The 23,102-nt window shown below is 54.1% G+C and overlaps 5 protein-coding genes across 5 annotated transcripts; 3 read left to right on the top strand and 2 right to left on the bottom strand.

The window, feature by feature from the left end:
* Window positions 1-1,012: 1,012 nt before the first annotated feature.
* Window positions 1,013-2,140, top strand: CTAM01_11748 (glycosyl hydrolase family 88; the record flags this gene model as incomplete). The annotated part of the gene is made up of 1 exon (XM_060527757.1): window positions 1,013-2,140. One exon carries the CDS (start codon window positions 1,013-1,015, stop codon window positions 2,138-2,140), a length of 1,128 nt encoding a protein of 375 aa, XP_060377661.1.
* Window positions 2,141-4,866: 2,726 nt separating this feature from the next.
* Window positions 4,867-6,744, top strand: CTAM01_11747 (major facilitator superfamily transporter; the record flags this gene model as incomplete). The annotated part of the gene is made up of 2 exons (XM_060527756.1): window positions 4,867-6,411; window positions 6,466-6,744. The coding sequence occupies 2 exons, from the start codon at window positions 4,867-4,869 to the stop codon at window positions 6,742-6,744; spliced, it is 1,824 nt and encodes a 607-aa protein (XP_060377660.1).
* Window positions 6,745-7,756: 1,012 nt separating this feature from the next.
* On the bottom strand, window positions 7,757-8,794 carry CTAM01_11746 (uncharacterized protein; the record flags this gene model as incomplete). The annotated part of the gene is made up of 3 exons (XM_060527755.1): window positions 7,757-7,928; window positions 8,005-8,318; window positions 8,480-8,794. 3 exons carry the CDS (start codon window positions 8,792-8,794, stop codon window positions 7,757-7,759), a joined length of 801 nt encoding a protein of 266 aa, XP_060377659.1.
* Window positions 8,795-13,215: 4,421 nt separating this feature from the next.
* Window positions 13,216-16,086, bottom strand: CTAM01_11745 (glycosyl hydrolase family 3 N terminal domain-containing protein; the record flags this gene model as incomplete). The annotated part of the gene is made up of 1 exon (XM_060527754.1): window positions 13,216-16,086. The coding sequence occupies one exon, from the start codon at window positions 16,084-16,086 to the stop codon at window positions 13,216-13,218; it is 2,871 nt and encodes a 956-aa protein (XP_060377658.1).
* Window positions 16,087-19,167: 3,081 nt separating this feature from the next.
* Window positions 19,168-22,529, top strand: CTAM01_11744 (ABC transporter; the record flags this gene model as incomplete). The annotated part of the gene is made up of 2 exons (XM_060527753.1): window positions 19,168-21,743; window positions 21,797-22,529. 2 exons carry the CDS (start codon window positions 19,168-19,170, stop codon window positions 22,527-22,529), a joined length of 3,309 nt encoding a protein of 1,102 aa, XP_060377657.1.
* Window positions 22,530-23,102: the final 573 nt, after the last annotated feature.

Genomic DNA, 23,102 nt, shown 5'->3' with positions numbered 1-23,102 from the left:
GCAGAGAGCAACTGGTAAGAAAAGGAGGCCCACGGGAACCACGGGGGAGCCAGGAAAAAGAACGGGAATGAACAGAAAAATCGGGGAAAGCTTTCTCCACCGGCGCGGGGTAAGAAGCCCGGGGCGCGGGGGAGGAGGGCCCGAGCAGCGAGCGGAGCACCCCGGTGGCGTGCCATCTGAAGCGGGTCAACGTCGGGCCCATCCGACCAACCATCGACGTCGTTCCCGCACTCGTCGTCCAGGCCCAGGAGCGTACCTGAGAGAAACGGTCTTTCCTCACTTATTCACACCTTGCATTACTCAATTCTGCCTTAGCAGACTCAAGTATGTAACCGTTTCCTTCTGCGATTTCGCAGTCGCAAACGCACAATCCCAGCCAAAACACCTTTGGCCATCCATCCAGAGTGTGGGGATCCCCAGCTCTCCTCCCATGATCCATCGTTCTTGAACCAAACCGCCTACTGGAAAGCGCGTCTTGGAAGGACATCTTGGGGCCTTGGTCCTCGGCCACCATCACTCCGAGCATGCGTTCCCCTCCATCCTCCCGCCCACGACCCCTCGTTTTTCCCACCAAGCATATTTCGCCAGAGCCCTCCCCTTCATAAAGGATTCCGCACCCAAACTTCGTGCCTCTGAGCGTACCCTTTTCCCCCGAGGATCTGACATATCGTCGATAAACTTCTGTCTCACGTGTCTTCGCGTCTTTTGGTGCCGCGCCGTGCTTGTACATACCTAGATACCCCCCCCCCCCCAATCATACCGTCGCAAAGTCACATGTTATCTGTGCCGCACGACGTTTGAACAAGAAGGTTAGTCTCATTTCACACCACCTGTAGAGTAGTCATTTTGCGTCACCAATCGACACGAATTCGATATCATGGGGAGCGAGATGGCCGTGACCTCACATTGCCAGCCAAAGCTTGATCTCTCAAGGCTAATTACGGACACAGAGACCTAAAGGGTCTAACAACCAATCCTCACAAAAAAAAAACACAGAAAGAATACCGCCAAAATGCCTGCGGGAATCACAGAGCTCCATGGCGTCAAGCGGGCCGACATTCATAAGCAGGTCAAGCAGCTGATCCATGACATGGTCAACATCAAGGACACCACGGGCGAGTTCCTCATGACGCTCGAGAACGGCCGCGTCATCGACACAAAGGGCTGGGGCGACTGGGAATGGACCCACGGCATCGGCCTGTATGGCATCTGGAAGTACTACGAGCTCAATGGCGACCCGGCCGACCTCAAAATCATCGAGGACTGGTTCCGCGACCGCTTCGAGGAGGGCCACAAGGGCAAAAACATCAACACCATGGCCGTCTTCCTCACTCTCGCCTACGTCTACGAAAAGACCGGAAACGAGACCTACCTCCCCTGGCTCGACAGCTGGGCCGAGTGGGCCTACCATGACCTCCCCCGCACAAAGTACGGCGGCATGCAGCACATCACCTACCTCGAGGTCAACGACCAGCAGCTCTGGGACGACACCCTCATGATGACCGTCCTGCCCCTCGCAAAGATCGGTCTCGTCCTCAACCGCCCCCACTACGTCGAGGAGGCCAAGCGCCAGTTCCTCCTCCACCTGCAGTATCTCTTTGACGCGCCTACCGGCCTCTTCTTCCACGGCTGGACCTTCCACGAGGGCGGCCACAACTTTGCCCGCGCCCGCTGGGCCCGCGGCAACAGCTGGCTCACCATCGTCATCCCCGAGTTCATCGAGCTGCTCAACCTCACGGGCGACGACGCCCTCCGCTCCCACCTCATCAACACCCTCGAAGCTCAATGTGCCGCCCTCGTGCCGCTGCAGGTCGAAAACGGTCTGTGGAGAACGCTGCTCGACGTGCCCGAGTCCGAGGGCTCCTACGTCGAGGCGAGCGCCACGGCCGGTTTCGCCTACGGCATCCTCAAGGCGCAGCGGAAAAAGTACATTGGAAAGGAGTACGAGGCCGTCGCCGTCAAGGCGATTAATGCCATTCTGGAAAATATTAGCCCGGAGGGCGAGCTGCTCAACACGTCGTTTGGCACGGGTATGGGTCACGATTTGCAGCATTACAAGGATATTCCGCGGACGAGCATGCCCTACGGCCAGGCTATGGCTATGATGGCACTGGTCGAGTTCTTGCGCGTCTTCGTATGAAGCTCATGATATAATGCTATATGAAAAAAATATGAAACTGAATGAACAAACAAACTATGGTCTCACGGTGCTACTTTCCTATGAAGTACAATGGCGTGTGACCCAAGCTTTCGAGAATCGAGGATTCGGTTTTACACGCTGGCCGATGTGGCAATGAGTTCAGGCACCTGACTGAAACTCCCCTGTAAGCTTCGTCTTTAGGACGCGTGCGGATCTCTCAGAGGATGGAGGATTCGGTTCAGTTTTGACCGAGACATCAAGATGTCTTTTGTCGCGAGCCTTGGCGTTGGGGTTGACTCCCCATGCACTCGGGGGTGCCTTGTCAGTACCTTGCGGAAGACGTATACGGGATACAGGGACATGAGCAGAAGCGAAGACAGCTTGATCATCGCTTAAAAGCTAAAGAAGGTCTCTTGATGTATCCCTTGGCGCTCTCTACTGCATTACGGACATAAGAACCTGACTGGACACATAAGGTAATGGTCACCTTGACTCAGCTGGAAGAGCATCGCTTGGTGACCGATATTGCTTTGAGTTCCGGGCAGAAAATGCTCAGGATTCTGTAGCACAATACTAACTCCGAAGGCACTGTGTGTCGCAGGCTTGAATCTGCTCGGCAGATCGGTGGAAATCGAATTCAAGCTGTTTCCAGTCGTGATAATGATGTGCGATCCGTGGGGGCCGAGGGTATACCGCGCTCCTGGGAATTTTGTATACATGCCACATCCCCGAGGCCCGGTTCAATGCGGCCCGAGACATGTACGCCTTTGGTTGCAGCCGGACGTGCGGTTTTCATAGTACCCGAATCCGGGGCTGCGGGGCACTCCGGGTGTCAATCTGCCATGTAACTCTCCAAAATGTGTCTGAACGAAGGATCTTCCAGTGACATGAGAGAAAAGGCAAGACAGACAAGGATCAAGACGAAGGTTTCGCACGAGCTCGGTATTGGGAGCTGTTTGTCGGTGAATGTTACCGAGATATTGAGTCGCGTCTGTCTAAATACATCATGGCATGGACATCCGTGATCCGTTTACGCTAGCGATCATAAAAGGGTTGACATCTTGTCGATTCACAGGGTCGCCCTATTTGCAGTCGCCTCTCTCTCTGTGTTGTTGAGCATTCATAAGATGTTCAAAGAGACATCTTGCAAGACTTGGTCTCAGTCTTAACCATAGTTTCGACACGAGATCAATGAAAGATTCGCTAGCATCGCCCACCAGCTACCAGCATCCGCACATGATTCGAAGCCCTTGACGTAGTTCTTCTTCTTTTGGGGCGTCTAGCACAGAATCGTGGACCATCTCTTTGCCAGTTTAGAGAAGCACACGACAGGACCCTGCGTGAGGCTAGCTTCGGAGGATTTCTGATCCAGTGTCAGATGTCTCGCTACCACGTTAGATGCGGCCTCGGAGAGATTTGGCCTGGTGCCAACATGTGTTGATCACAAGGCAGTCTCTCGTAAACACTGCCGCTACTTTGAAAAGCCGAGTACTATGTTGGTGCGGATTCCCGACGGTGTGTTGAGTCAAATGATTGGATGCAGTCGAAAAGACGAACGGTTGGAGATGCCGAGGAATACACGTGTAGTGGTGTAGACTGCGATAGCAAATGGAAAAAGAGCAGAGGTCAAACGTCAGGGTTCTAGTGGCCGTTTACATTTTGTCTACTGGGTGGGAGGGAAGATCTGGGACGATCAAGGCCAGATGAGAGATCCGAGATCAGATGGCATCAGCCAATGGCAAAGTGGTGATTTGGAGGGTGGGCGTCATCTCCTGCGCGTGATGCGAGAAGAAAGTGCAGTGCGAGCCTCGTGCCTGCCCCGATCTCCTGGTGCGTTGATTGGCTGTTAGTGAGATTGGTGTCTGTCAGTGCGGAAAGCTTAACTTCCCGCCTGCCACCTTCATTTTGTCTTGAGCACGAGCCACAGGCAGCCGCGAGCACCGAGCACGGATCACCCCAGGCCCCCAAGCGAAGAGACTACGTACCCAGGAAAATCAGAGGGAAGGATCGAAGGGAGGGAAGGAAAGGGAAAGAAGGAAAAAAAAAACCGAAAAGAAAAGTACTGAAAAATGAGGTCACCCATGTCCGTGCTTCTTTCCAATTGGACCTTCACCCGTCACCTCTCCCCGTCTTCGCTTGCTCTTCTGGGCAGCTCTTACGTCGCATCAGGCCCAGGCCGAGAGCTACCCGCCGATATCCTTCCGCCGACCTGCAGCACCTTCCATGTTCTTCAACCACCCGCTTAATTAATTGCCTTACTTCATTGCGTCGCAACATTATCCGCGCCTCTCTTCCCCTCGCCCATCTTGCGACCTTCGAACTCCCCCTCCACCTTCTCACCTCCCAGCTCAGGACATTGAGAGACGCACATCTCCACCCTCCCCAGTGTGCCCGAGTCGTCAATTGTCCTGTTCTCCTCCCAAACCACGTCGCCGCTTCGCATTTATAGGCAACTCGAGACCATGTGCTGGAGGTTGCGATTCTGCATTCCATCTCCGTGAGACCCTGGCAGCGGGGTAGCCTCGTCCCAGCAGCTACACCCGAACAAGCAGCTCACCACCGAACCCATCTCCGACCATCATAAACCGATAACCCCCGTGAACCGTGACCGATCTCGACGACCATCTCGACGACGTCACCGCTTGTGCTGCAAGAACCTGTGTAGCTGCATCTGTTCGCCCTCTGGCATCAGGCCCTGCGCCGCCTCGATTGCCCCAGCTGCCAACATGCCTCGCACCACCAACAGCAATAACATTGCTCGCGCAGCTGCTGTGTCCCGGACAGCCTCGTCCGGTTCATTCCACGCAGGCGCTCCCATACCGACTCTTGGAAACATCGAGTCCAGCCGGAGGACCACGATGCGACGCCAGTCTACTCATAGATATCACACCTTTCCGACACCACCTCCCAAGAACCCCCGCGAGCAATCCTCGGCAGAGCTTTTCCCACATTCCGATGAAGATTCCGATGCCTCAGACGACGATCACCAGCAGACTCCTCTGCCTGTCAAACAGCTTGCTTTGCTTGCCTTCCTCTCCTTGAGCGAGCAGACTGCATTAAACTCCATCGGCCCTTACCTGCCTCAGATGGTCGAGTCCTTCGCCGATATCCCCGACTCTCAGACAGGTCTGTATGTCGGTATCCTTGCCTCAGCATTCGCCCTCGCTCAATTATCCACGAACCTACTATGGGGCTACCTATCAGACGTCGTGGGTAGAAAACCGACCATGGTTCTTGGCACCTTCATGTTGGCATGCTGTTTTGTGGGTTTCGGTTTCTGCAGGACCTACTGGCAGATCGTAGTCGTTCATGTGGCCATGGGTATGCTCAATGGCAACGCTGCCGTGGTTCCCACCGTCCTAGGCGAAGTGACGGACCGCTCTAATCAAAGCCGGGCCTTTACATGGCTTCCCGTCATCTACTCCCTAGGCGGCATTACGGGTCCAGCCCTGGGCGGGTTGCTGGTTGGTACCATGGGAAAACGATACCCATATTTGGCGCCCAACTTGCTGAGCGCAGGGTTACTGTTCATCAGCGTGATTGTCGTCGCAATCTGGTTCGAGGAGACACTGGAAACCTTGGAGCCAGACCACGCAGCATGGATTCCCGCCTGGGCGCGCAAAGCTTGGTCCTGGATTTCGCGAGAAGCGCAACCGCGCAGAGGCTCATGGGCCACCCGCTGGCCTCGCCGCGGATCACAAGCCGTGGTCAGCACTGACGACGACGAAGAAGAAGAAGAAGAAGATGACGAGGATGAGGCGGGAGAGGATCAAGGGTTGCTGCACCATGCATCTGAGAACGATGCCCAGGCCGACGATGATGCGAAACTCCCGGGCGATCTGGCGACATGGCGTCAACTTTTGAACCGCAATACGGTGCTTGTGCTATTGACGTACCTAGTATTCCAGCTGTCCAACATCTCCTACAACAGCTTGTACCCGATTTTCGCCGATGCCAATCCTCCAACTGGGCGCGGTCTTCCGCCAAGCAAGATCGGTATCAGTCTCAGTCTGGCCGGCGTGGCTACTATAGCGTTTCAGGCTTTCCTCTTCCAGCACTTGAAGACGCGGCTGGGAAACCTGGGAACCTATCGCATTGCCTTGCTGGGACTGGCCGTTAGCATGGCCCTGATGCCCTGGATTCCGTACTTGGACGACGAGCCGCTGTTCGGTATCGGCAGCGGCTCTGCCTGGCTGTACGCGGAACTCGGCGTTATCTTAATCATTAAGAATATCTGCGCCGTGGGCGGCCTGTCTAGCGTCATGCTCTTGGTAAGCCATCTTTGGATGATTGAAATCATGAATTTTTGCTAATGCTGGCTGTAGATCACAAACTGTGCACCGAATCATGCTACTTTGGGAACCTTGAACGGCATCGCCCAGACGCTGTCCGCCGCGGGCCGCAGCTTTGGGCCATTCGTCTCCGGCTCCCTTTTCACGCTCTCCACGCGTGTCCATCCCAAGGGTGAGGCCCTAGTCTGGGGCATATTCGGCGGTATTGCCCTCTTGGGATGGATTGGCTCCCTCGCCATCCGCAACCGCGGCCTCGAGAGTGACGATTGGGTTGGCGAGGAAGATGGCACTGACGGTGAAACTGAGCCATGAGCCATACCACCGAGGTCTGCGCCAAGAGCAATCAACACATGTTGAACCGCCGGATTTTGTGTTTTTAATACGGTCGGAAAATGTTTCGGATAATCATAGCATTGGGAAAAGGTCGGAAATGCCTGGTCAAAGCGGATATATTTGCATCAATAGAGAGGGGTGGAACCAGCTCACCCTCTGAAAGAAGACGAAGAGGCAGACATCTACACGGTATAGATTCAAGAGGCCAGTGCCGGGCCCAGACTCGTTAATCTCAAGATTTGATTTGGTCTTTGAATACCTCATTCAGCATTGGATTTGAGAATATGGATCATGTGCAGTGATGTGCGATGTAAATAGGCTGTACGAGCATCGCCGTGTTCGCAAGGCGCTGCATGTTCACCTCCGCATCGTGGCGATTGCTGCTTGTGATAGGTCGATTGCAGTGAGTATTTTCATCAGCTCTTAAGCGTCGTCAAATAGTTAATGCCCGTTGCGCTTAGATGGTACCCACGCGTTCATGATGCTTCGTTTTGTGGGAGAGTTTGACGCGTCTTGTAGCGTGCAGTGCTCTGAGCATAGTTGTGACATTTCATACTCATTCAACCGAGAGCAAAGTTGCGCAGGAATAAATGCTTCTCCTCTCTTGGTGCTTCTAAATATGGGTAGATGAGATTTATCCGTAGGGCTTGCCAGAAGCCCTCTATGAATGCAACCTTGTGACTTGGACACCTCTTCTAGAAGGAACAAGTACAACAAAAATGCCCAAAAATTGCTACAATATCCGACCATTGTCGTGAGACTGAGTGGTGTATGGCGATGCTTCTTCCCAATGCCCAAAATCCCCATGCCAATGCTATGCCCTGAGGGAGAAATTTCTCTCCCTCGCTCGCTCATGCTCTAATACCAAGCAACACAAATGGACCCCGTTAGGTGCGTGTCGTAAATATTTCTCCGTCCGTCTATTGAATTGTCGCGCTCATGTAGGCCGGCTCATCATGATCGTGAGTCCCCCCCCCCCCCCACTGCCAGACTAAAACCACGTCGGGGGAACGGACCAGTGCCGCAACATCGTGTCGACGGCCTTGTTCCATTCATATTCGAAGCAGGCGCCGAGCTGGGCCGCCTCATCGGTAGAGGGCTCGCGACCTCCCCACATCTCAGGCTTGGTGGCCTCCAGAGCTGCGTATCCGGACACGAGATCACTGCAATCGCAAAGGGAGCAAATGTCAGCCCTCATCTCTCATAGTATGGTTCGATCACGGTGATGGTAGTACTCACTCTTCCTGAATCTTGACAAGACACAACCAGGCCAGGTTCCAGCTCTTGTTCGAATTGGGATCGTTGCGCACGCGGACGTGAGCGTCGTAGAGGAGGTCGCTGCAGAGGGGGTAGCTCCGCGTCAGGCCGCGGAGTTCCGTGAGAAACTGATTGCTGTTCACATAGTAGTCCCAGGCGGCGGTCATGGGTCCTTGGAAGGCTAGAGCGTCTTCCTCGTTCTCGCAGGTAGCCGCCACGCGCTCGATACGGCAGAGCTCTGTGAGGGTGTTGACTCTGTGCGTCTCTAGGGACTCGATGAGTTGTTGGATTGAGCGCTATGAATAATTAAAGGTCAGTACGGTGCCCGATGAAGAAGGAGGATCGGGTAAAGCAGTCTCATCTTGGACTTGAGAATTAAGATGGACGAGAAAGCTAGATGTAGTGATGCGTGCTTGTTGAACAGGGGGGGTAGTACAAAGAGGAGACCGTGACTAACTTGAACCGCCCTTGGTTTCTTGCTACTCTTGGAGCTACGGTGGTGGCTTGATGACCCTCCCGAACGGCCGGAACGCGACGATGACATGGTTGATGACGGTCTGCGGGAAGGATGAGACTCCTGACTAACTGATGGCGGCGCAAAGGCGACAAGGATATCCTCGACTGTGTACTGTGTATCCGAGTCTATTTGATCTTCAAGCTGGATGATGTTCGTGTGGCTATGGTCAAAAGAAAGTGGCAGGTTCAGATCGGGGGAAGCTAGTGATATATCCTGTTCCTCGACTTCGAGCTTGATGCTCATCACGACAGACATCCACTTCGGGGTAGAATCTGCGAACCGAGTAGATGGGTCGATCGAAGTAATCAGACACCTTCCAACTGGATGTGCCTCGCTGTTGGTAATGACGTCGGCGGAGCTCAGTGACCCAAGATAGCTGTTGAATACTCGAAAGAGATCCGCAGTAGTCGAACCGGAGACGGCGTATCACGAGATGAGTGATGATGTGAGTTTGCGGTGCCTCAAACAGTCGGCAAAGGCCGTCAGAAAAGCTTGGTATGGAGTAACACCGAAGAAAAGTCGCTTCTGTGTCGGGTATCTGAAACGACAGAATGTGTTTGTATGGTCAAGATTCGTTCTTCCAGAGCCAGAAGAAGAAGATTGCAGCCAAATGTGGCAGCATATGATAGTGCATCATATTGATATGGGCTGACCCAGCCACAACATATGTCAGTGCCGGACAACGCACCGGCAATGGTAGTCAATCGTTTGAACTCTAAACGGTGAGGAAGCATCCACCCGGAGGTAGACGTAGTCCGGAGCTGAGGCTGAGGCTGATGAAGGCATCGGAAGGGACGTCAGGGGTTACGGCAACCATATCAAAGGGGCGTCCACCAAGTCGACAGACCGAAGAATGGGTGTGCCATGACCAGGGACAGCGAAACGGGTGATCACTGGGCTTCTGACCAGAATCCTCAACCATTCCCAGAAGACCGGCTATGCTGCAGGTCTGGTTGAAGAACATGCTCGCGACTTCGATCACTCTTTCTCCCAAGACTTAGATGCTTGTGAGGGGACGACATGCAGTGTGGTGGGCGAGAGAACGAGGTTGAGGTCAGTGATTGGCCACATCGCATACAGGTGCCGATGAGTAAAACTGCTGACAGAGCAGACGTATTTTTGTCTCGAGCTCCAGAAGAGCTCCCCACCCTAGCGGATGACGATGGGAATCGCGATAGACCGACCCCAGAAGCCGGGACAGCCTAAACATGCATGCTTCCGGGGTGGTTCTGGCTGCGCGAATGTCGTAGCTGCAGCCCTACCAGGCATAGTGTCAATGATCAGAGCCATCTCATAGGGTGTTTGGGCAGCCGGTCAACGGGAACAGAGGGTGGCAGGGTCCCCAGAAGACAACGTCAGATTTTAGTGGAGGACAGATCGTATGGCAGGGACTAATGGTTGCCCACCCCACGCCAGTCCCGGCCCGTGATTGTTCGGGCGTCCCCGGTCTATCGTCAGGTGAAGATTGCATATAGCGGACGTTTCGACTGTGGCGGAGGATGGCGAAACCCAGTACAAGGCATTACTGCTGACCAAGATGGGAGGCTCTGTCTGGCAATCCGACGGAGGTCTGTTAGCTTCTTCGGTGGAGGCTTGATGATTGTCGCCAATGGGCCAATAAGTCTCAGAGGGGTGGTTTGCAGTAGACGTGCAGATACGACTATGAATTGTAAAGCGACAAACGGGCCTGGTGTTCTGCCGCGGTGCCAACGGAATACAGATTGAGGGGGCCGGAATAGCATTGAGGCCGGGCACGGAGAGGACGTATGCAAGGATTTTAGCGGCACGTAGGCGCGAGTCTGCAGAAGTAACCTACAAGAGTGTCAAAAAGGGTCGAGGTAGATATCCGCAAGCGCGAACCAAGCTCTGTCTCAACCTTGCATAGCTCGCGTGATGTTTGAGCATCCCAGACATCAACCACGTTGTAGTAGGTAAGTCGTACTCCGTAGATGCGGGGATGCTTCCATAGGGCTGAGTGTCAACCAGGTAGCTTTACCCACGGGTTGGTTGGTCTGCATTTCAGCTGCCCCGCCGCTCGAACTCTTTTATTCATGTGTCGGAGGGGACTCTGAGCTCCGATCCGGACCCATTGTGAGGAATCTTGAATCCCTGTTGTGAAGGATTCGATCATTAGGATAGAGGTTGTCGTCTGCTTCAGGTTGGGCATCCTGCACGCTTGTTTGGCGTTCCTAGAGGCTGGGAACAGTACTAGGGTGATTCTGGTTCTAGACTTTGAGGCATGGCTAAGCCCGTGCCTCGGCTCCCAAACTTCCCGCTTGCTAGGGTCTTGGGCCAATGATTATGGGCCGAGGGGTTTCTTCTGGAAGTCGACGACGGGCTGCTGAAGTTGAGGCTGGGAGTAGCTGTAAGATCCGGCCCTACCTGAGCAGATCGATCGACATACTGTAGCCGTAAGGAGATCTGTCTGGTCGATCCTGTATCAACAGGATGATCCAAAGGAAGCAATTTGCCCCATCCGACACAGGATTCCAAGCGCCGAGCGAAAAGCATACAAAGATGTCAGAATAGCCTTGAAAACCCCATGTTGGGTATTTGGCGAGGCAGACTCGAGGATTCTGTAAGCCCCGGAGGAGCACTTGACGATGAGCCAAGCGCCGGAAGAGCGGAGATACCGGAAGCGCCGTCTATGGCCCAGGAAGAAAGGATTATAAGCGCGATGCGAAGCATTTGGTTTGCTGTGTTACGGCTCGAAAGGTCGGACAGAGCCGGGAGACTCGCGGTAGACTGGAAGCAAGCGCGGCGACTAACACAAGTTGGGATGAGAGGACGGGATGAAGCATGGATGGAAGCTGGGAAGAAGAGAACAAGCAGACAGCAGACAGAAAAACGTCACACGCGCACACAGCGATCTGACAGCACAATGCTCTGAACTGCGCCACAGCCTAATGCGAGTGGCCCAGTTTATAAGCTCAAGTGGATACTATCGGCCAATGGAAATCCGAAGAAAGAGGGAAGCAAGGGCCGTGATTCGCTGCGGATGTGGCTTGCCCCGTCGCTCCTCCCTAAGCCATCCGGCTCCTGATAATCCGACGAGACGGCAGAAGGAGACAAGGAGGAAGCTCCGTAGCTCTCATTCTTTCTTTCCCAATGGGGAATCATTTCTCATGGAGGGAGCCAACCTACCTAAAGTTACCTTTCAGGCATGTGCCTCGAGTTATGGCTCCTTCTTGAGCAGCTTCCACAGCTTCCAGGGTGTCTTGAATGCAAGATTGGAAGCAGTGCCTTGCATCCGCTCTTACATCCCTCCACTTGACAAGCACTTGCCATCGTGAACTCCGCCGGAGCCGGGGCGGAGGCGAAAGTCCTGTCGCCTGGTGCGCTCAAGTGCCTTGTATGGCATTCCAAATCTCCCCTCCATCTCCATCTCCATCTCCACCTTCACATCATCTCAACTTCAACACCCCCACGCCGGACGTAACCGGACCTCAGATTCTGTTGTGTCGGTAGTGGATCTACCATGAATTAGACTCGCTGCCATGGCGAAATGGTCTCTGCTCGGGGCGCTTCGTCATAGCCAGTGATTCACGCCGAGACGTCACATTCTCACGACAACCGATGATATGTCAGCCGTCAACATACTGCACTCTGCTCTGTAAGCCAGAAAGAAATTATGGAATCGTTCAAGTTGACTACACGTGACGTAAGTGAGTTAGAAAATACTTGACGGCGTTTAGAACAAGTCTGCAACCCCCACTCCTCGCGCGGACAGCTCGTTGGGTTGGTGAGATTTATGAGGTTGGGCTTACCCATCGCAGAGCCGATCACGTGTTTCTCACTACCTACTTCCAATTGTTTCTCTGCTGCTGACTGCATCGGGTAACAGCAATCCACTGTGTCGCACACCTTTGATCAAAAAGAGAATGATCGAGGTCCCCGAGCCCAGCGGCCTCCGCTTATCTCACGGAGTGGAGCTCTTTTCCACGGCCACATTGCCAGTAAACCTGCTGACCACACTCCGTGAACTCCGCAAAGTTTCAATATGCCTTCACTGACTTCATAGCAAGCCGACAACATCTAGTACGTTCATCACTGCGTCGTATTGACAGACATCTGCCTGGAACAAGTCTATCCAAACACACGTCGCTGTTGCCTGGATAACGAGACCTAAATGATCATCAGGTCAAGCGTCATGCGGCATTCGGCAGATGGTTGCTTGGAAGCTTGGTACCTCAAGAAACTTCTTCTTCCAGTACCTAGTCAAACACCTCTACCTTGGAATACAGTCTCAAGACCGGTCCGATTCCAGCTTGAATGCCTACATCAACTCGCCACCATGCAACTCCATCACTATCTCCGGATGTGCCGTGCTTTGCGCCTTCCTCGCCTTGCAACTTGAGTCGGGGACCAGTGTAGATGATTCTGGCCACGATTCCTATCAGATAGACTGACGATCCCAGCACTTTCGCCAGACCCAAGTACGAGTAGAACATATTCAAGTCAACCAGGGCTTGGATTAAACGTCACAGTAATCAAGTAGCTCTATTCACATTCTACAGACGTAGATCAGCCACCTTCACGAGACCCTATGTAGTCTCATCATGTACAACAATACTGAATCAGAAACGAAACTCCCATATGTGTTTTCCCACAGTCTTCAATTCATAAACATACATGGCTTCAAAACAGTGGAAACCAAAGAAATATTCAACAACTGTTTACCAACTGCCCATTTGCGTAAGATGCCTCGAGCTCTCGCCAACAAGGAACGAATACTCTCCAAACGTAATCATTGCCCAGTTCTGTTGCCGTACGTCCCAGTAACTGAGGTCGCGGCGTGTCACATTGAACGTGACGGTCTTCTTCTCGCCCTTCTCCAAGTTGAACTTGTCAAATCCGCGAAGGACCTTGACGGGGAAGTCCACGCCGTGCACATTCTTCGGGTACGACATGTACAACTGGGGGACGACCTTGCCTGCTACAGCGCCGGTGTTGGTGACGTCCGCCTGGATGGTGACATATGTCTCCCACAGATCGGGGTTACCGCCCTCTTCACCACCAGCTTGGGATGGAGGTTGCTTCACCTCGTATCCGTCTGGATAAGGGTACGGTTCTGAGGAAATATCGTCAACGGTGTCCAAGTATGGGTACACATATTTCTCGAGCTTGCGGAACCCCTCCGGAAACAAAGCCACCTTCTTGTCAGGGATCTTGTCGCTGAATTTTGGTGGCTCCGCCCCGGGCGTTGGACGAGGTGGAGGAAGTGCGCTCTTTTCCTTGACGCCCTTGACGGTGACATTGGAAAACTCGAAGCTTGTGTATGAAAGACCGAATCCAAATTCAAAACGAGGTTCAATGTTGTTCTTGTCAAAGTGTCGGTAGTCGATGTAGAGTCCTTCAGAGAAGTCTTGCTGGGGCACCACGCCGTTGGGTAGGTACAAGATCTGTCCGCCAGGTCCAAAGTCCTTCAGAGACTTGGGGATCGTATACGGCAGCTTGCCACTGGGGTTGACATCGCCAAAGATCACGTCCGCTAGCGCGTTTCCACTCTCCTCTCCTGGAAGGTTGGCGTAGAGGACGGCCTTGACACCGGGATGGTCGATCCAGCGTTCCATTTCGACGGGTCCTACCGAATGAATGACAACGATGGTATCACCACCTGCTGAATTACCTTCACCCTTGCCGCAATTGTCGGCAACCAGGAGGATCAGATCGTCTCCTCCTTTTTGCAACTTGAGATCGTTTCGATCACCGCCAATGCCTCCCCATGCCAGGAAGCCTTCTCCCGAGTCCGCGTTCGCAAATACGATGCAGACATCCTGGTTGTGCAGGACAGAGGGGTCCTTTTGGAATGGGGGCGAGTTTGTGAGATACTCGGACAGCTCAACTTTCTCAGACTTGAAACCCTTCTTCAAGGCTTCGACAGGAGTAACGAGGTACGGGAATTCCACAGCACCACTGCCCCAGCCCGAGCCCAGCGTCCCTTGGTTGCAGCCGCGATCAGCGCAGTAATTCGGGCCGTTGCCTGGACCAGCGTCCTCGCCATAGATGCCAATCTTCAATTTGCCCTCGTGGCGCTTGCGCTTCGCGTCGATGAAGCCGTCTCTGCTGATTGGCAAGACGTCCTTATTCTTTAGCAGCACTGTGCCCTCGGCAGCAACGCGGCGGGCAATGTCAGAATGGTTGCCTTGCACATGAACATACTTGTTGACCTCGACCTCGGGTTGGGGTGTCTTGCTACCGGGAGCGAGGGTACCCATCTTGTCGTTGGTCCACGAGGAGAAATTGGGGAGCTCATCTGGGTAAAGCTTCTTATCGTCCTGACCCAGCTTATACCAGGAAGCAACGATACGAACGGCCATATCATCCAATCGTTCGATGGGAACGGATCCGTTGAGGACGGCTCGAGTAAGTTCGGGGCCCCAGAGAGATTTTCCATTCTGCCAAAATAGACCATCGCCAGGCATTGTCATATCCAAGCCTGCGAGAGCGCTGCCGACACCTGAACGTTGTGCAAGCCAGTCGCTCATTACGAAGCCTTGGAAGCCCATCTCGTCCTTTAGAATACCGTTGAGAAGCTTGGAGTTGTCGCAAGCGTACGAGTTGTTGACCTGGTTGTAAGAGCACATGACACTGGCAACACCAGCCTTGACGGCATCGAGGAATGGCCACGCGTACAGCTCGTGCATGGCCCGGTCGTCGATGTTGCTAGAGATGGCGTTGGGCAATCCCCACTCCCAACTTTGTCGGAAATGTTCCTGCTCGTTGGCAACAAAATGCTTGATGGTAGCCATGACGCCCTCCTCCTGAATGCCCTTGATCGTCTCAGCGGCAGCGATACCCGACAGGTAGGGGTCGGCGCCAAAGCCCTCCCAGTTGCGGCCGCCGGCAGGCAGTCGACCGAGGGGTCCAACGCAGGGTCCGAGGAGCACGTTGATTCCCTTGCCTCGGGCTTCTTGACCATGGGCCTTGCCTCGCTGGTACATCAATTCTTTGTTCCAAGTAGCGCCAACAGTGACGCCGGCAGGGAATGCTGTCGCATTGTCGGCAAACCGGATACCAAGGGGACCATCTTGTAGTTGGAGCTGCGGGAAGCCAACGTGGACGGCAGGGCCAGTCGTGCCAACCGCGAGACCCATCATCCAGCCAGTTCCTGTTGTAATGTTGACCTTTTCAGGCAACGTCATCTTGGCGACCATCTCTCCGGCTTTCTGATAGCTCTCTGCCCAATTCTTGGATATGCCACCCTTTGGAGTCGGGTACCATGGTGGCGATAGACCGGTGGGGGGCGCGCCCTTGAACTTCTTGTACATGACGGCTCCTCCGGCGCTGATGAATACCCACATGATGAAGACGACAGCGGTGATGAGCAGGCATAGCTTCGAGCGACCCTGAAATAGTCTTCTGAAAGCTGCAATGCAGCCCCGCGGCCTGGCGGAAAGGAAGGCGGGCTTGGGGAATCTTGACTCCTGCTTCTGTTCATTTCGCTCGAGGTAATCCGTGGCGTCGATGTCGGAGCCGTCGTCGGATTCTCCATCGTAGGAGCGGCGGGACTTGTCGCCCAAGAGTCCCTCTTTGCTTGGGTCCATAGCGGACAGATTGAATATATGTTGTACTATCCGTGGCCGTGACTCTAGATCCGCTTAGGGGAAGTCGAATGCTTCTGGTTTTTGTTCAATGATGTACAATTTAGGCTGGATCTGCGTCTGACGAGCGCACCAGTCCTGTTCAGAGACGAATTGTGGTAGCACGGATCGACTGGCGTACCATTGCTCGACACGCCCTCGGGGATGATGGTATTGTAACGAAGCAGTTTCGGTACGTGTCGGAGACGATTGGTGGTATCTGCGAGACGGTGCTAGCAACTCGAATTCGGTCAATCGAGATGGAGTCTGGGAGTATGTGAAGAGCGTAGGCGACCTCGGAAGTTGACGTGATGTCAGTGTCGGGTCAGGACAATCAGACAAATACTTGCGAAGACGAGAAGAGAAGGGTTGGAACTTGGAAAGAGTGACAAAACAATTGAAGGGACCGGGACGAGGGACGGGGTATCAGGTCTGTTCCCCTAGGTTTCGACTCGCAGCAGTGCGGCTTTGTTCTTTTGGCGTGCTGGCGGCGTGTTGGCGTGCTTAACCTTTCGTAAACCACGCTGCTGAGTGCAGAGGGATCAGGCCGTGCCCGCCTGGATTTGGGAGCTTCCGGTTGAAACAGTGGGGGAATCTGGGTCTAGGTACGTACTGGATACCCCACGCTTGGACCGCTGCCCCTGTCTTAGTGACGTCCCTTGGGCCTTCCAGTCCTCGATTGCAGCGCCATTAGGCCAGTGGAGCCGTGTTCTTCTTGGGCTGCCCCGCTGATTGGCGCGGGGCCTCGGCAGCACGGGCCTACGATACCTAGCGTCTGCCCCTGGAAGAGCCAGAACCCGGCAGAAGCATGCCAAATTCCCTCCAAATTCCCATCTATTTCCAGGAGTGTTAGGCACTCCGTACTCCGTACTTTTAGGTTGTTTGTAACTTTGCTGAGGTTCTTGGACAATGTGCCTCATCTTAGGTAAGCATACCCGAATCTAAGGAAAGGTAAGCACCGGAGATCTCCCGCTTGGATGCGATGGATTCCATCCCGTCTCGCACCTCATCTCAGTCTCAAGATGCGATACCGAATGACCCACCGACGAAGGTAAGGACACTGACGAAAGCTGGCAGACCATATCAGGTGCTCGAGGCCACATTTCGTCTTCTGATCAACCCGACGTCACATTTTACTCTTAATATGAAGCAGGGAGCCATCTGCCGCCAGCCTTTTCTCCAGCATCAATAACGTCCGTCCATGAGCTGAGACTGTGAAAAAAGCAAGCTTCCTTATCCCCAATTTCGCACAAATTTGCCTGCCTCCTCGACCTCGATCCATCCAGCTTCGGGAAAGAGAAACACGGTGTCTCAGCTAGATTTTGACGACGCTCAGAAGCATTCAAAGGCCAGCAGCTGGAATGTGAGGGGCCGATGTGAGAAGCAAAACTAAACTACAGCGGGGAGGCAGTTTAGTGATCCAAACGTCACGGGTGGAAATGTTCCAGGCCCTCGTGAATTTGACTACTACGTAAGGTGCTGCTCACTTCGTCTGATGAGTGTTCTGGTACACTTATGCTTTTATGCTAATGCTACACATCAGACTGGCCGGGTTGCTGATCATCGCAGGATATGTCCTTAGGAAAACACCGCCAGGCCGTAATTCTCCAAGGTTGTGAAGAAGACGAAATGCCGATGTTGAAGCCCTCTGGATGCATCGTTGGACCAATTTTTCCACAAAATCAGTTCAGCATTTAGACACGGCTCACATCGGAAGAGGAAGCCAATCTGCAAGTCGGCCGATGGGCCAAGATCAGCCTGACGACCTCGAGGGTCTCTCATGATTTGGTCGACCCATGTGTGACGTCGAACTCGCCTTGGCCAGTTCTTACGATACAGATGGGAATAGTTCTGAGAGCGATGAGACTAGACCAAGGCTAAAAACAGCCGACAGTGCAGCCTCAGCTCGCAAACGGCTGTAGCCGAGACTCTGCTGGTCATGGCTGCCACATGTGAAGAGGTTTCTTGGGTCGTCATGTACGCCATGTACGCCACACATTATTCTCCACACAGCTTATCGTCAGGAAGGCATCAATCTCTGCATGGAGTATCTACAAGGCAGAGCATAACGGTGTTGCGGACTAGAAGAGCCCTTTCAAGATAAGACAAAGCGGGCTAGACGCCTGCATCAGTGGGAGAATGAGAAGCAACGCTGCCTTCGGTCCTCCTTGAACCCACGCTGACCAGAGGCTCTTGCGCACGAAACAGGGTCGCACTCGCAAGACGAAATTTGTTGATATCTTGAAACGAGATGGAAGGACAGTGACCACTTAGCCGAATCTTTGGCCGACGCTGAGGCGGGACGCAACCGCGGGGTGGGCCGCGCTTCTTCAACGGGATTTCGACGCCGGCACCGGAGCAACCGCAGCGGAGGGATCCAACATGTTGAGAGAATTCTTCAAAAACTTTGAAGGTGAAGAGATGAACGATTTTCCGCTGGACCCTTGGTTCCCATTTTCCGTGCTGAGCAACGAGAGTTGCGTAGTTGGATTGGTAATTCGGGCATCAAGAGCCTTTCGCAGCGGAGCGAAAAAGATGAGGTACGGAGCCCCGCGGTACGTACTCGTTTATCGCTAAGGAGATTGGGGGCGAGGGTGGAGATGAGTAAGCGGGTGCAACCAATAAGATATCTCCGATAGGGGGCGAGATACAAAGTTGAATTTTTTTTTTTTCACATGGGCCAAGGATGCGATTCTGCTGGTGGATTATGAGAAACAAAGAGGGAAAAATCGCGCCCGGACTTGCAGTGCCCAATCTAAAAAAAAATCTGTGTTGCGACGGAGGGACACTTGTTGCTGACGACCTACACCACACAAACTCGCCGTCCCACGAGAGAGAGGACAGACGAGAGCATCCTTTTTCTTTCCCGCGAAACTCTTTTCCGGTTTTTCCTCCTTCAGAATTGCAGAAGCGAGGTCCCTTTGTTCGCGCGCGCTCTCTCTCCCTCTCTCGCCCTCCGACCCCTCTCTCTGAGTGCTGGTTGTCGCTTCCATGCCTCACCCTGTAACCCCGCCCTTATCGCAGCAGGAACAACACCAAGCGAACATGACCGTCGTGGCCAAGGGCGATGCCCCTCCCCCGCCATCCCAAGAGGAGGTTTCCGCCTTCTTGAACTCCATCTTCACCGCGACCACTTCCGCCGCCTCAGTCGATGCCGCCTACGGTCTTTGCGAAGTCCTCAACAACACGGTCGGATACCAAGGTCTCACCCATTATGGCATTCTTGCCGAGATCAAGAAGGCTGTTGCCAACAAGAAGTCTCCTCAGCTTCGCGAGTGCGCCCAGAACCTGCTGGGTGCCCTCTTTGAGCGCATGCCCCCCAAGTCACCCTTGAGCGAGGTTGTCTTCCTTGTTCAGGATGCCACCCTCGTTCCTGCAGCCCTCGACGCCCTGGCCGACAAGGGCTCCGTCGTCCGCGAGTCTGCTCAATATGCGCTGGACGCTCTCTTCAACAACTTGAGCGCCGAGGCTCTCGTTGTCGGTCTGCTGCCTGTTCTTCACACCTACCTGTCCAAGAGGACCGGAAAGTGGCAGGGAACTGCTGCTGCCCTCCTCTTGCTCCAGAAGATCGCCGAGAAGGCCAAGCAGACTGTCGGCTCCACCCAGGAGCAGGCTGAAGAGCAGGATGTCCTCCGTGAGGCCATCGGAACAAAGCTGGCTGGCCTCATCCCCATCGTCGAGGGCGGCATGCACGACCTCAAGGCCGAGGTCGAGAAGCAGTCTGTCCAGACTATGACCGCCCTTACCGCCCTCCTTTCCAACGACGACGTCGCCCCTCGCGTGCCTCTTCTCATCGATACCATGCACCACCCCTCCACCGAGACTCTTCGCAAGGCCATCCACGCCCTGTCCATGACGACCTTCGTCGCCATCGTCACCTCTCCCGTCCTTGCTCTCTTGACGCCCCTGCTGGAGCGTTCCCTCAACACCCCCTCTACCGCTCAAGAGGTTCTCCGCCAGACCGTCGTTGTCGTCGAGAACCTGACAAAGCTGGTTCACGACCCGATCGAGGCCAGAACCTTCTTGCCCAAGTTGCAGCCAGGTGTGAAGGGTGTCTACGACCGCGCTTCCCTCCCCGAGGTCCGAGAGCTGGCTAAGAGAGCATTGGATGTCATTGAGAAGGCCATGGGTGACGACAAGGATGTCATCGAGCGTGTCTCGAGCGAGGACGTCGGCAAGATCCTTGATGCCGAGATCAAGAAGAGCGGCGGCCTTGCCGTCACCGACATCTACAAGGTGGCTCGCCCATACATCTGCGAGCAGGTTGCCGAGGACGTCAACCACCGTTTTGTTCAGCGCATCTCTGCACGCATCGCTCCCTACCTGCAGGCCTTGGCCCCGAGCTCTAATATTGCCATCGCCGACAGCGTTCAGAAGTACTACGTCGAGGAGGACGAGCGCAAGTACGGTGTTCCCGAGAAGGAGGACGACGGCGAGACGGAGATTGTCAATGCCCACTTCTCCCTGGCATACGGTGGCATGCTGCTGCTTTCCCACACCAACCTGAGACTGCTCAAGGGTCACCGCTACGGTCTTTGCGGTCGCAACGGTGCTGGCAAGTCCACGCTGATGCGCAGTATCGCCAACGGCAAGCTCGAGGGTTTCCCTCCCCAGGATGTTCTTCGTACCATTTACGTCGAGCACAACCAGGGTGAGGATGCTGATATCAGCATTTTAGACTTCGTCCTCAAGGACGAGGAGATCGCGGCTCGCGGTCGTGCCAAGGTCGTCGAGGTTCTTGATGAGTTCGGCTTCGGCAGTGGCCCTGACGAGCGCCAGTCCCACAAGGTCGGCTCCCTGTCTGGAGGATGGAAGATGAAGTTGGCTTTGGCTCGTGCTATGCTGAAGGGCGCCGACGTCCTGTTGTTGGACGAACCTACTAACCACTTGGATGTTGCCAACATCGCCTGGCTCGAGAACTACCTCAAGACCCACCCCGACATCACCAGTTTGATCGTTTCTCACGACTCCGGTTTCCTCGACAACGTCACCACGGATATTTACCACTACGAGCCCAACAAGAAGCTTGCCTGCTACAAGGGCAACCTCGCTGCCTTTGTCAAGGTTCGCCCCGAGGCAAAGAGCTACTACACGCTCTCCGCTTCCCAGGTTCAGTTCAAGTTCCCGCCCCCGGGTATCCTGACTGGTGTCAAGTCCTTGACCCGTGCCATTATCCGCATGACCAACGTCTCATACCAATACCCCAAGGCCCCCAAGCCCTCTCTCGCCGAGGTTACTTGCCAGCTTACTCTGTCGTCCAGAGTGGCCATTATCGGCCCCAACGGTGCCGGCAAGTCCACGCTCATCAAGATTCTTACTGGTGAGGTCATTCCCAGCACCGGAAAGGTCGAGAAGCACCCCAACTTGCGTATCGGTTACATCAAGCAGCACGCTCTTGAGCACGTCGAGATGCATCTTGAGAAGACCCCCAACCAGTACCTGCAGTGGCGTTACGCCAACGGTGACGATCGCGAGGTCCATATGAAGCAGACCCGTATGCTCTCCGACAAGGATCGCGAGCAGATGGATAAGCTCATCGATCTCAAGGACGGCAAGTCTGCTCGTCAGCTCGAGACTATCGTTGGTCGTCAAAAGTACAAGAAGACCTTCCAATACGAGATGTAAGCACAATCTAATTCCCGAGTCACATGGCAAATGTCCTAACAAAACGTAGTAAATGGCGTGGATACCTTCCGAAGTACAACACTCAGGTGTCTCGCGAGACCATGATCGAGTGGGGCTTCGACAAGCTCATCCAAGAGTTCGACGACCACGAAGCATCTCGCGAGGGTCTCGGTTACCGTGAGCTCCAGCCCACCGTTATCTCCAAGCACTTTGAGGACCTCGGTCTGGATCCTGAGATTGCCAACCACAACGAGATCGGCTCCCTGTCCGGTGGCCAGAAGGTCAAGGTTGTTATCGCTGGTGCAATGTGGAACAACCCTCACTTGTTGGTACTCGACGAGCCGACTAACTTCTTGGACCGTGACTCCCTCGGCGGTCTCGCCGTTGCCATTCGTGAGTTCAAGGGCGGTGTCATACTCATTTCCCATAACGAGGAGTTCGTCGGCGCCCTGTGCTCCGAGCAGTGGCACGTCAACGACGGCCGTGTCGCCCTCCGCGGCAACGCCGCTATCAACCTCGGCTCCTTCGAGGACAACAGCAGCGTACCCGGAAGCGCCATCGCCTCCACCGCCGTCTCCTCCGTCGCCAACAGTGCCGTCAACAGCGCGGTCAACTCTGGCGCCGAGGATAATTCTGAAATGAAGTTCCGTGCCAGAAAGAAGAAGAAGAAGACCAAGAAGGAGCTCAAGGAGCAGGAGGTCCGTCGTCGTCTGAGACACATTGAGTGGCTCAACAGCCCTAAGGGAACACCCCACCCTCCCGACACGGATGACGAGGAATAAGTTGGACTTTACGACGACTCACGAAAAGACGGTTAATACTGAGCGATACCTTGTTCTTCTTCTGTGGTGCTGGGTTTAAGAATGGGAGAGAAAAGAGCATGACCAGAACATACACAGACGAGGTCGACCTCTTTTCCTAAGAAAGAAAAAGTTGGGATTTTTTGCTGCTTTCAGAGATATCTTGGGGATAAAAGGGATTGGAGGGGAACAAAATAAAGGGAAAGATCACGTAGAGACGTCGGTCTTCTCCCCTACCCCCATCCGTGTTCAGACGGGATTAGAAGGCGTTCTGCATATAGACGGGATCCAGGATGGGCTCTCTTTTTTGTCGTGCTTTTTCTTATGTTTTCGTGTGGTGGATATTGTCTCTGCCCCCTTCAGAGATTGTCGCGTTTAGTTAGACATTGACAAAGACAATAACCCACTCTAGACAGCCTTTTTTGGAATGATGGAACGAAAACTCGATTCGAATAAAAATTGCACCCTTCAATCCCTTCTGTTGCGGATGTGAATGTCAAGGGTCCATAGTCACAGATGAGGAGAACGAACTCTCAGACCTATCGTTATCATCAA

The sequence above is a fragment of the Colletotrichum tamarilloi genome (genome assembly GCF_030869305.1).
Source record: "Colletotrichum tamarilloi strain Tom-12 chromosome Unknown Scaffold_66.1, whole genome shotgun sequence".
In the NCBI taxonomy this organism is placed as follows: domain Eukaryota; kingdom Fungi; phylum Ascomycota; class Sordariomycetes; order Glomerellales; family Glomerellaceae; genus Colletotrichum; species Colletotrichum tamarilloi.
Note: the sequence above shows the minus strand (reverse complement) of the source record. Positions and strands in the feature narration are given on the sequence as shown.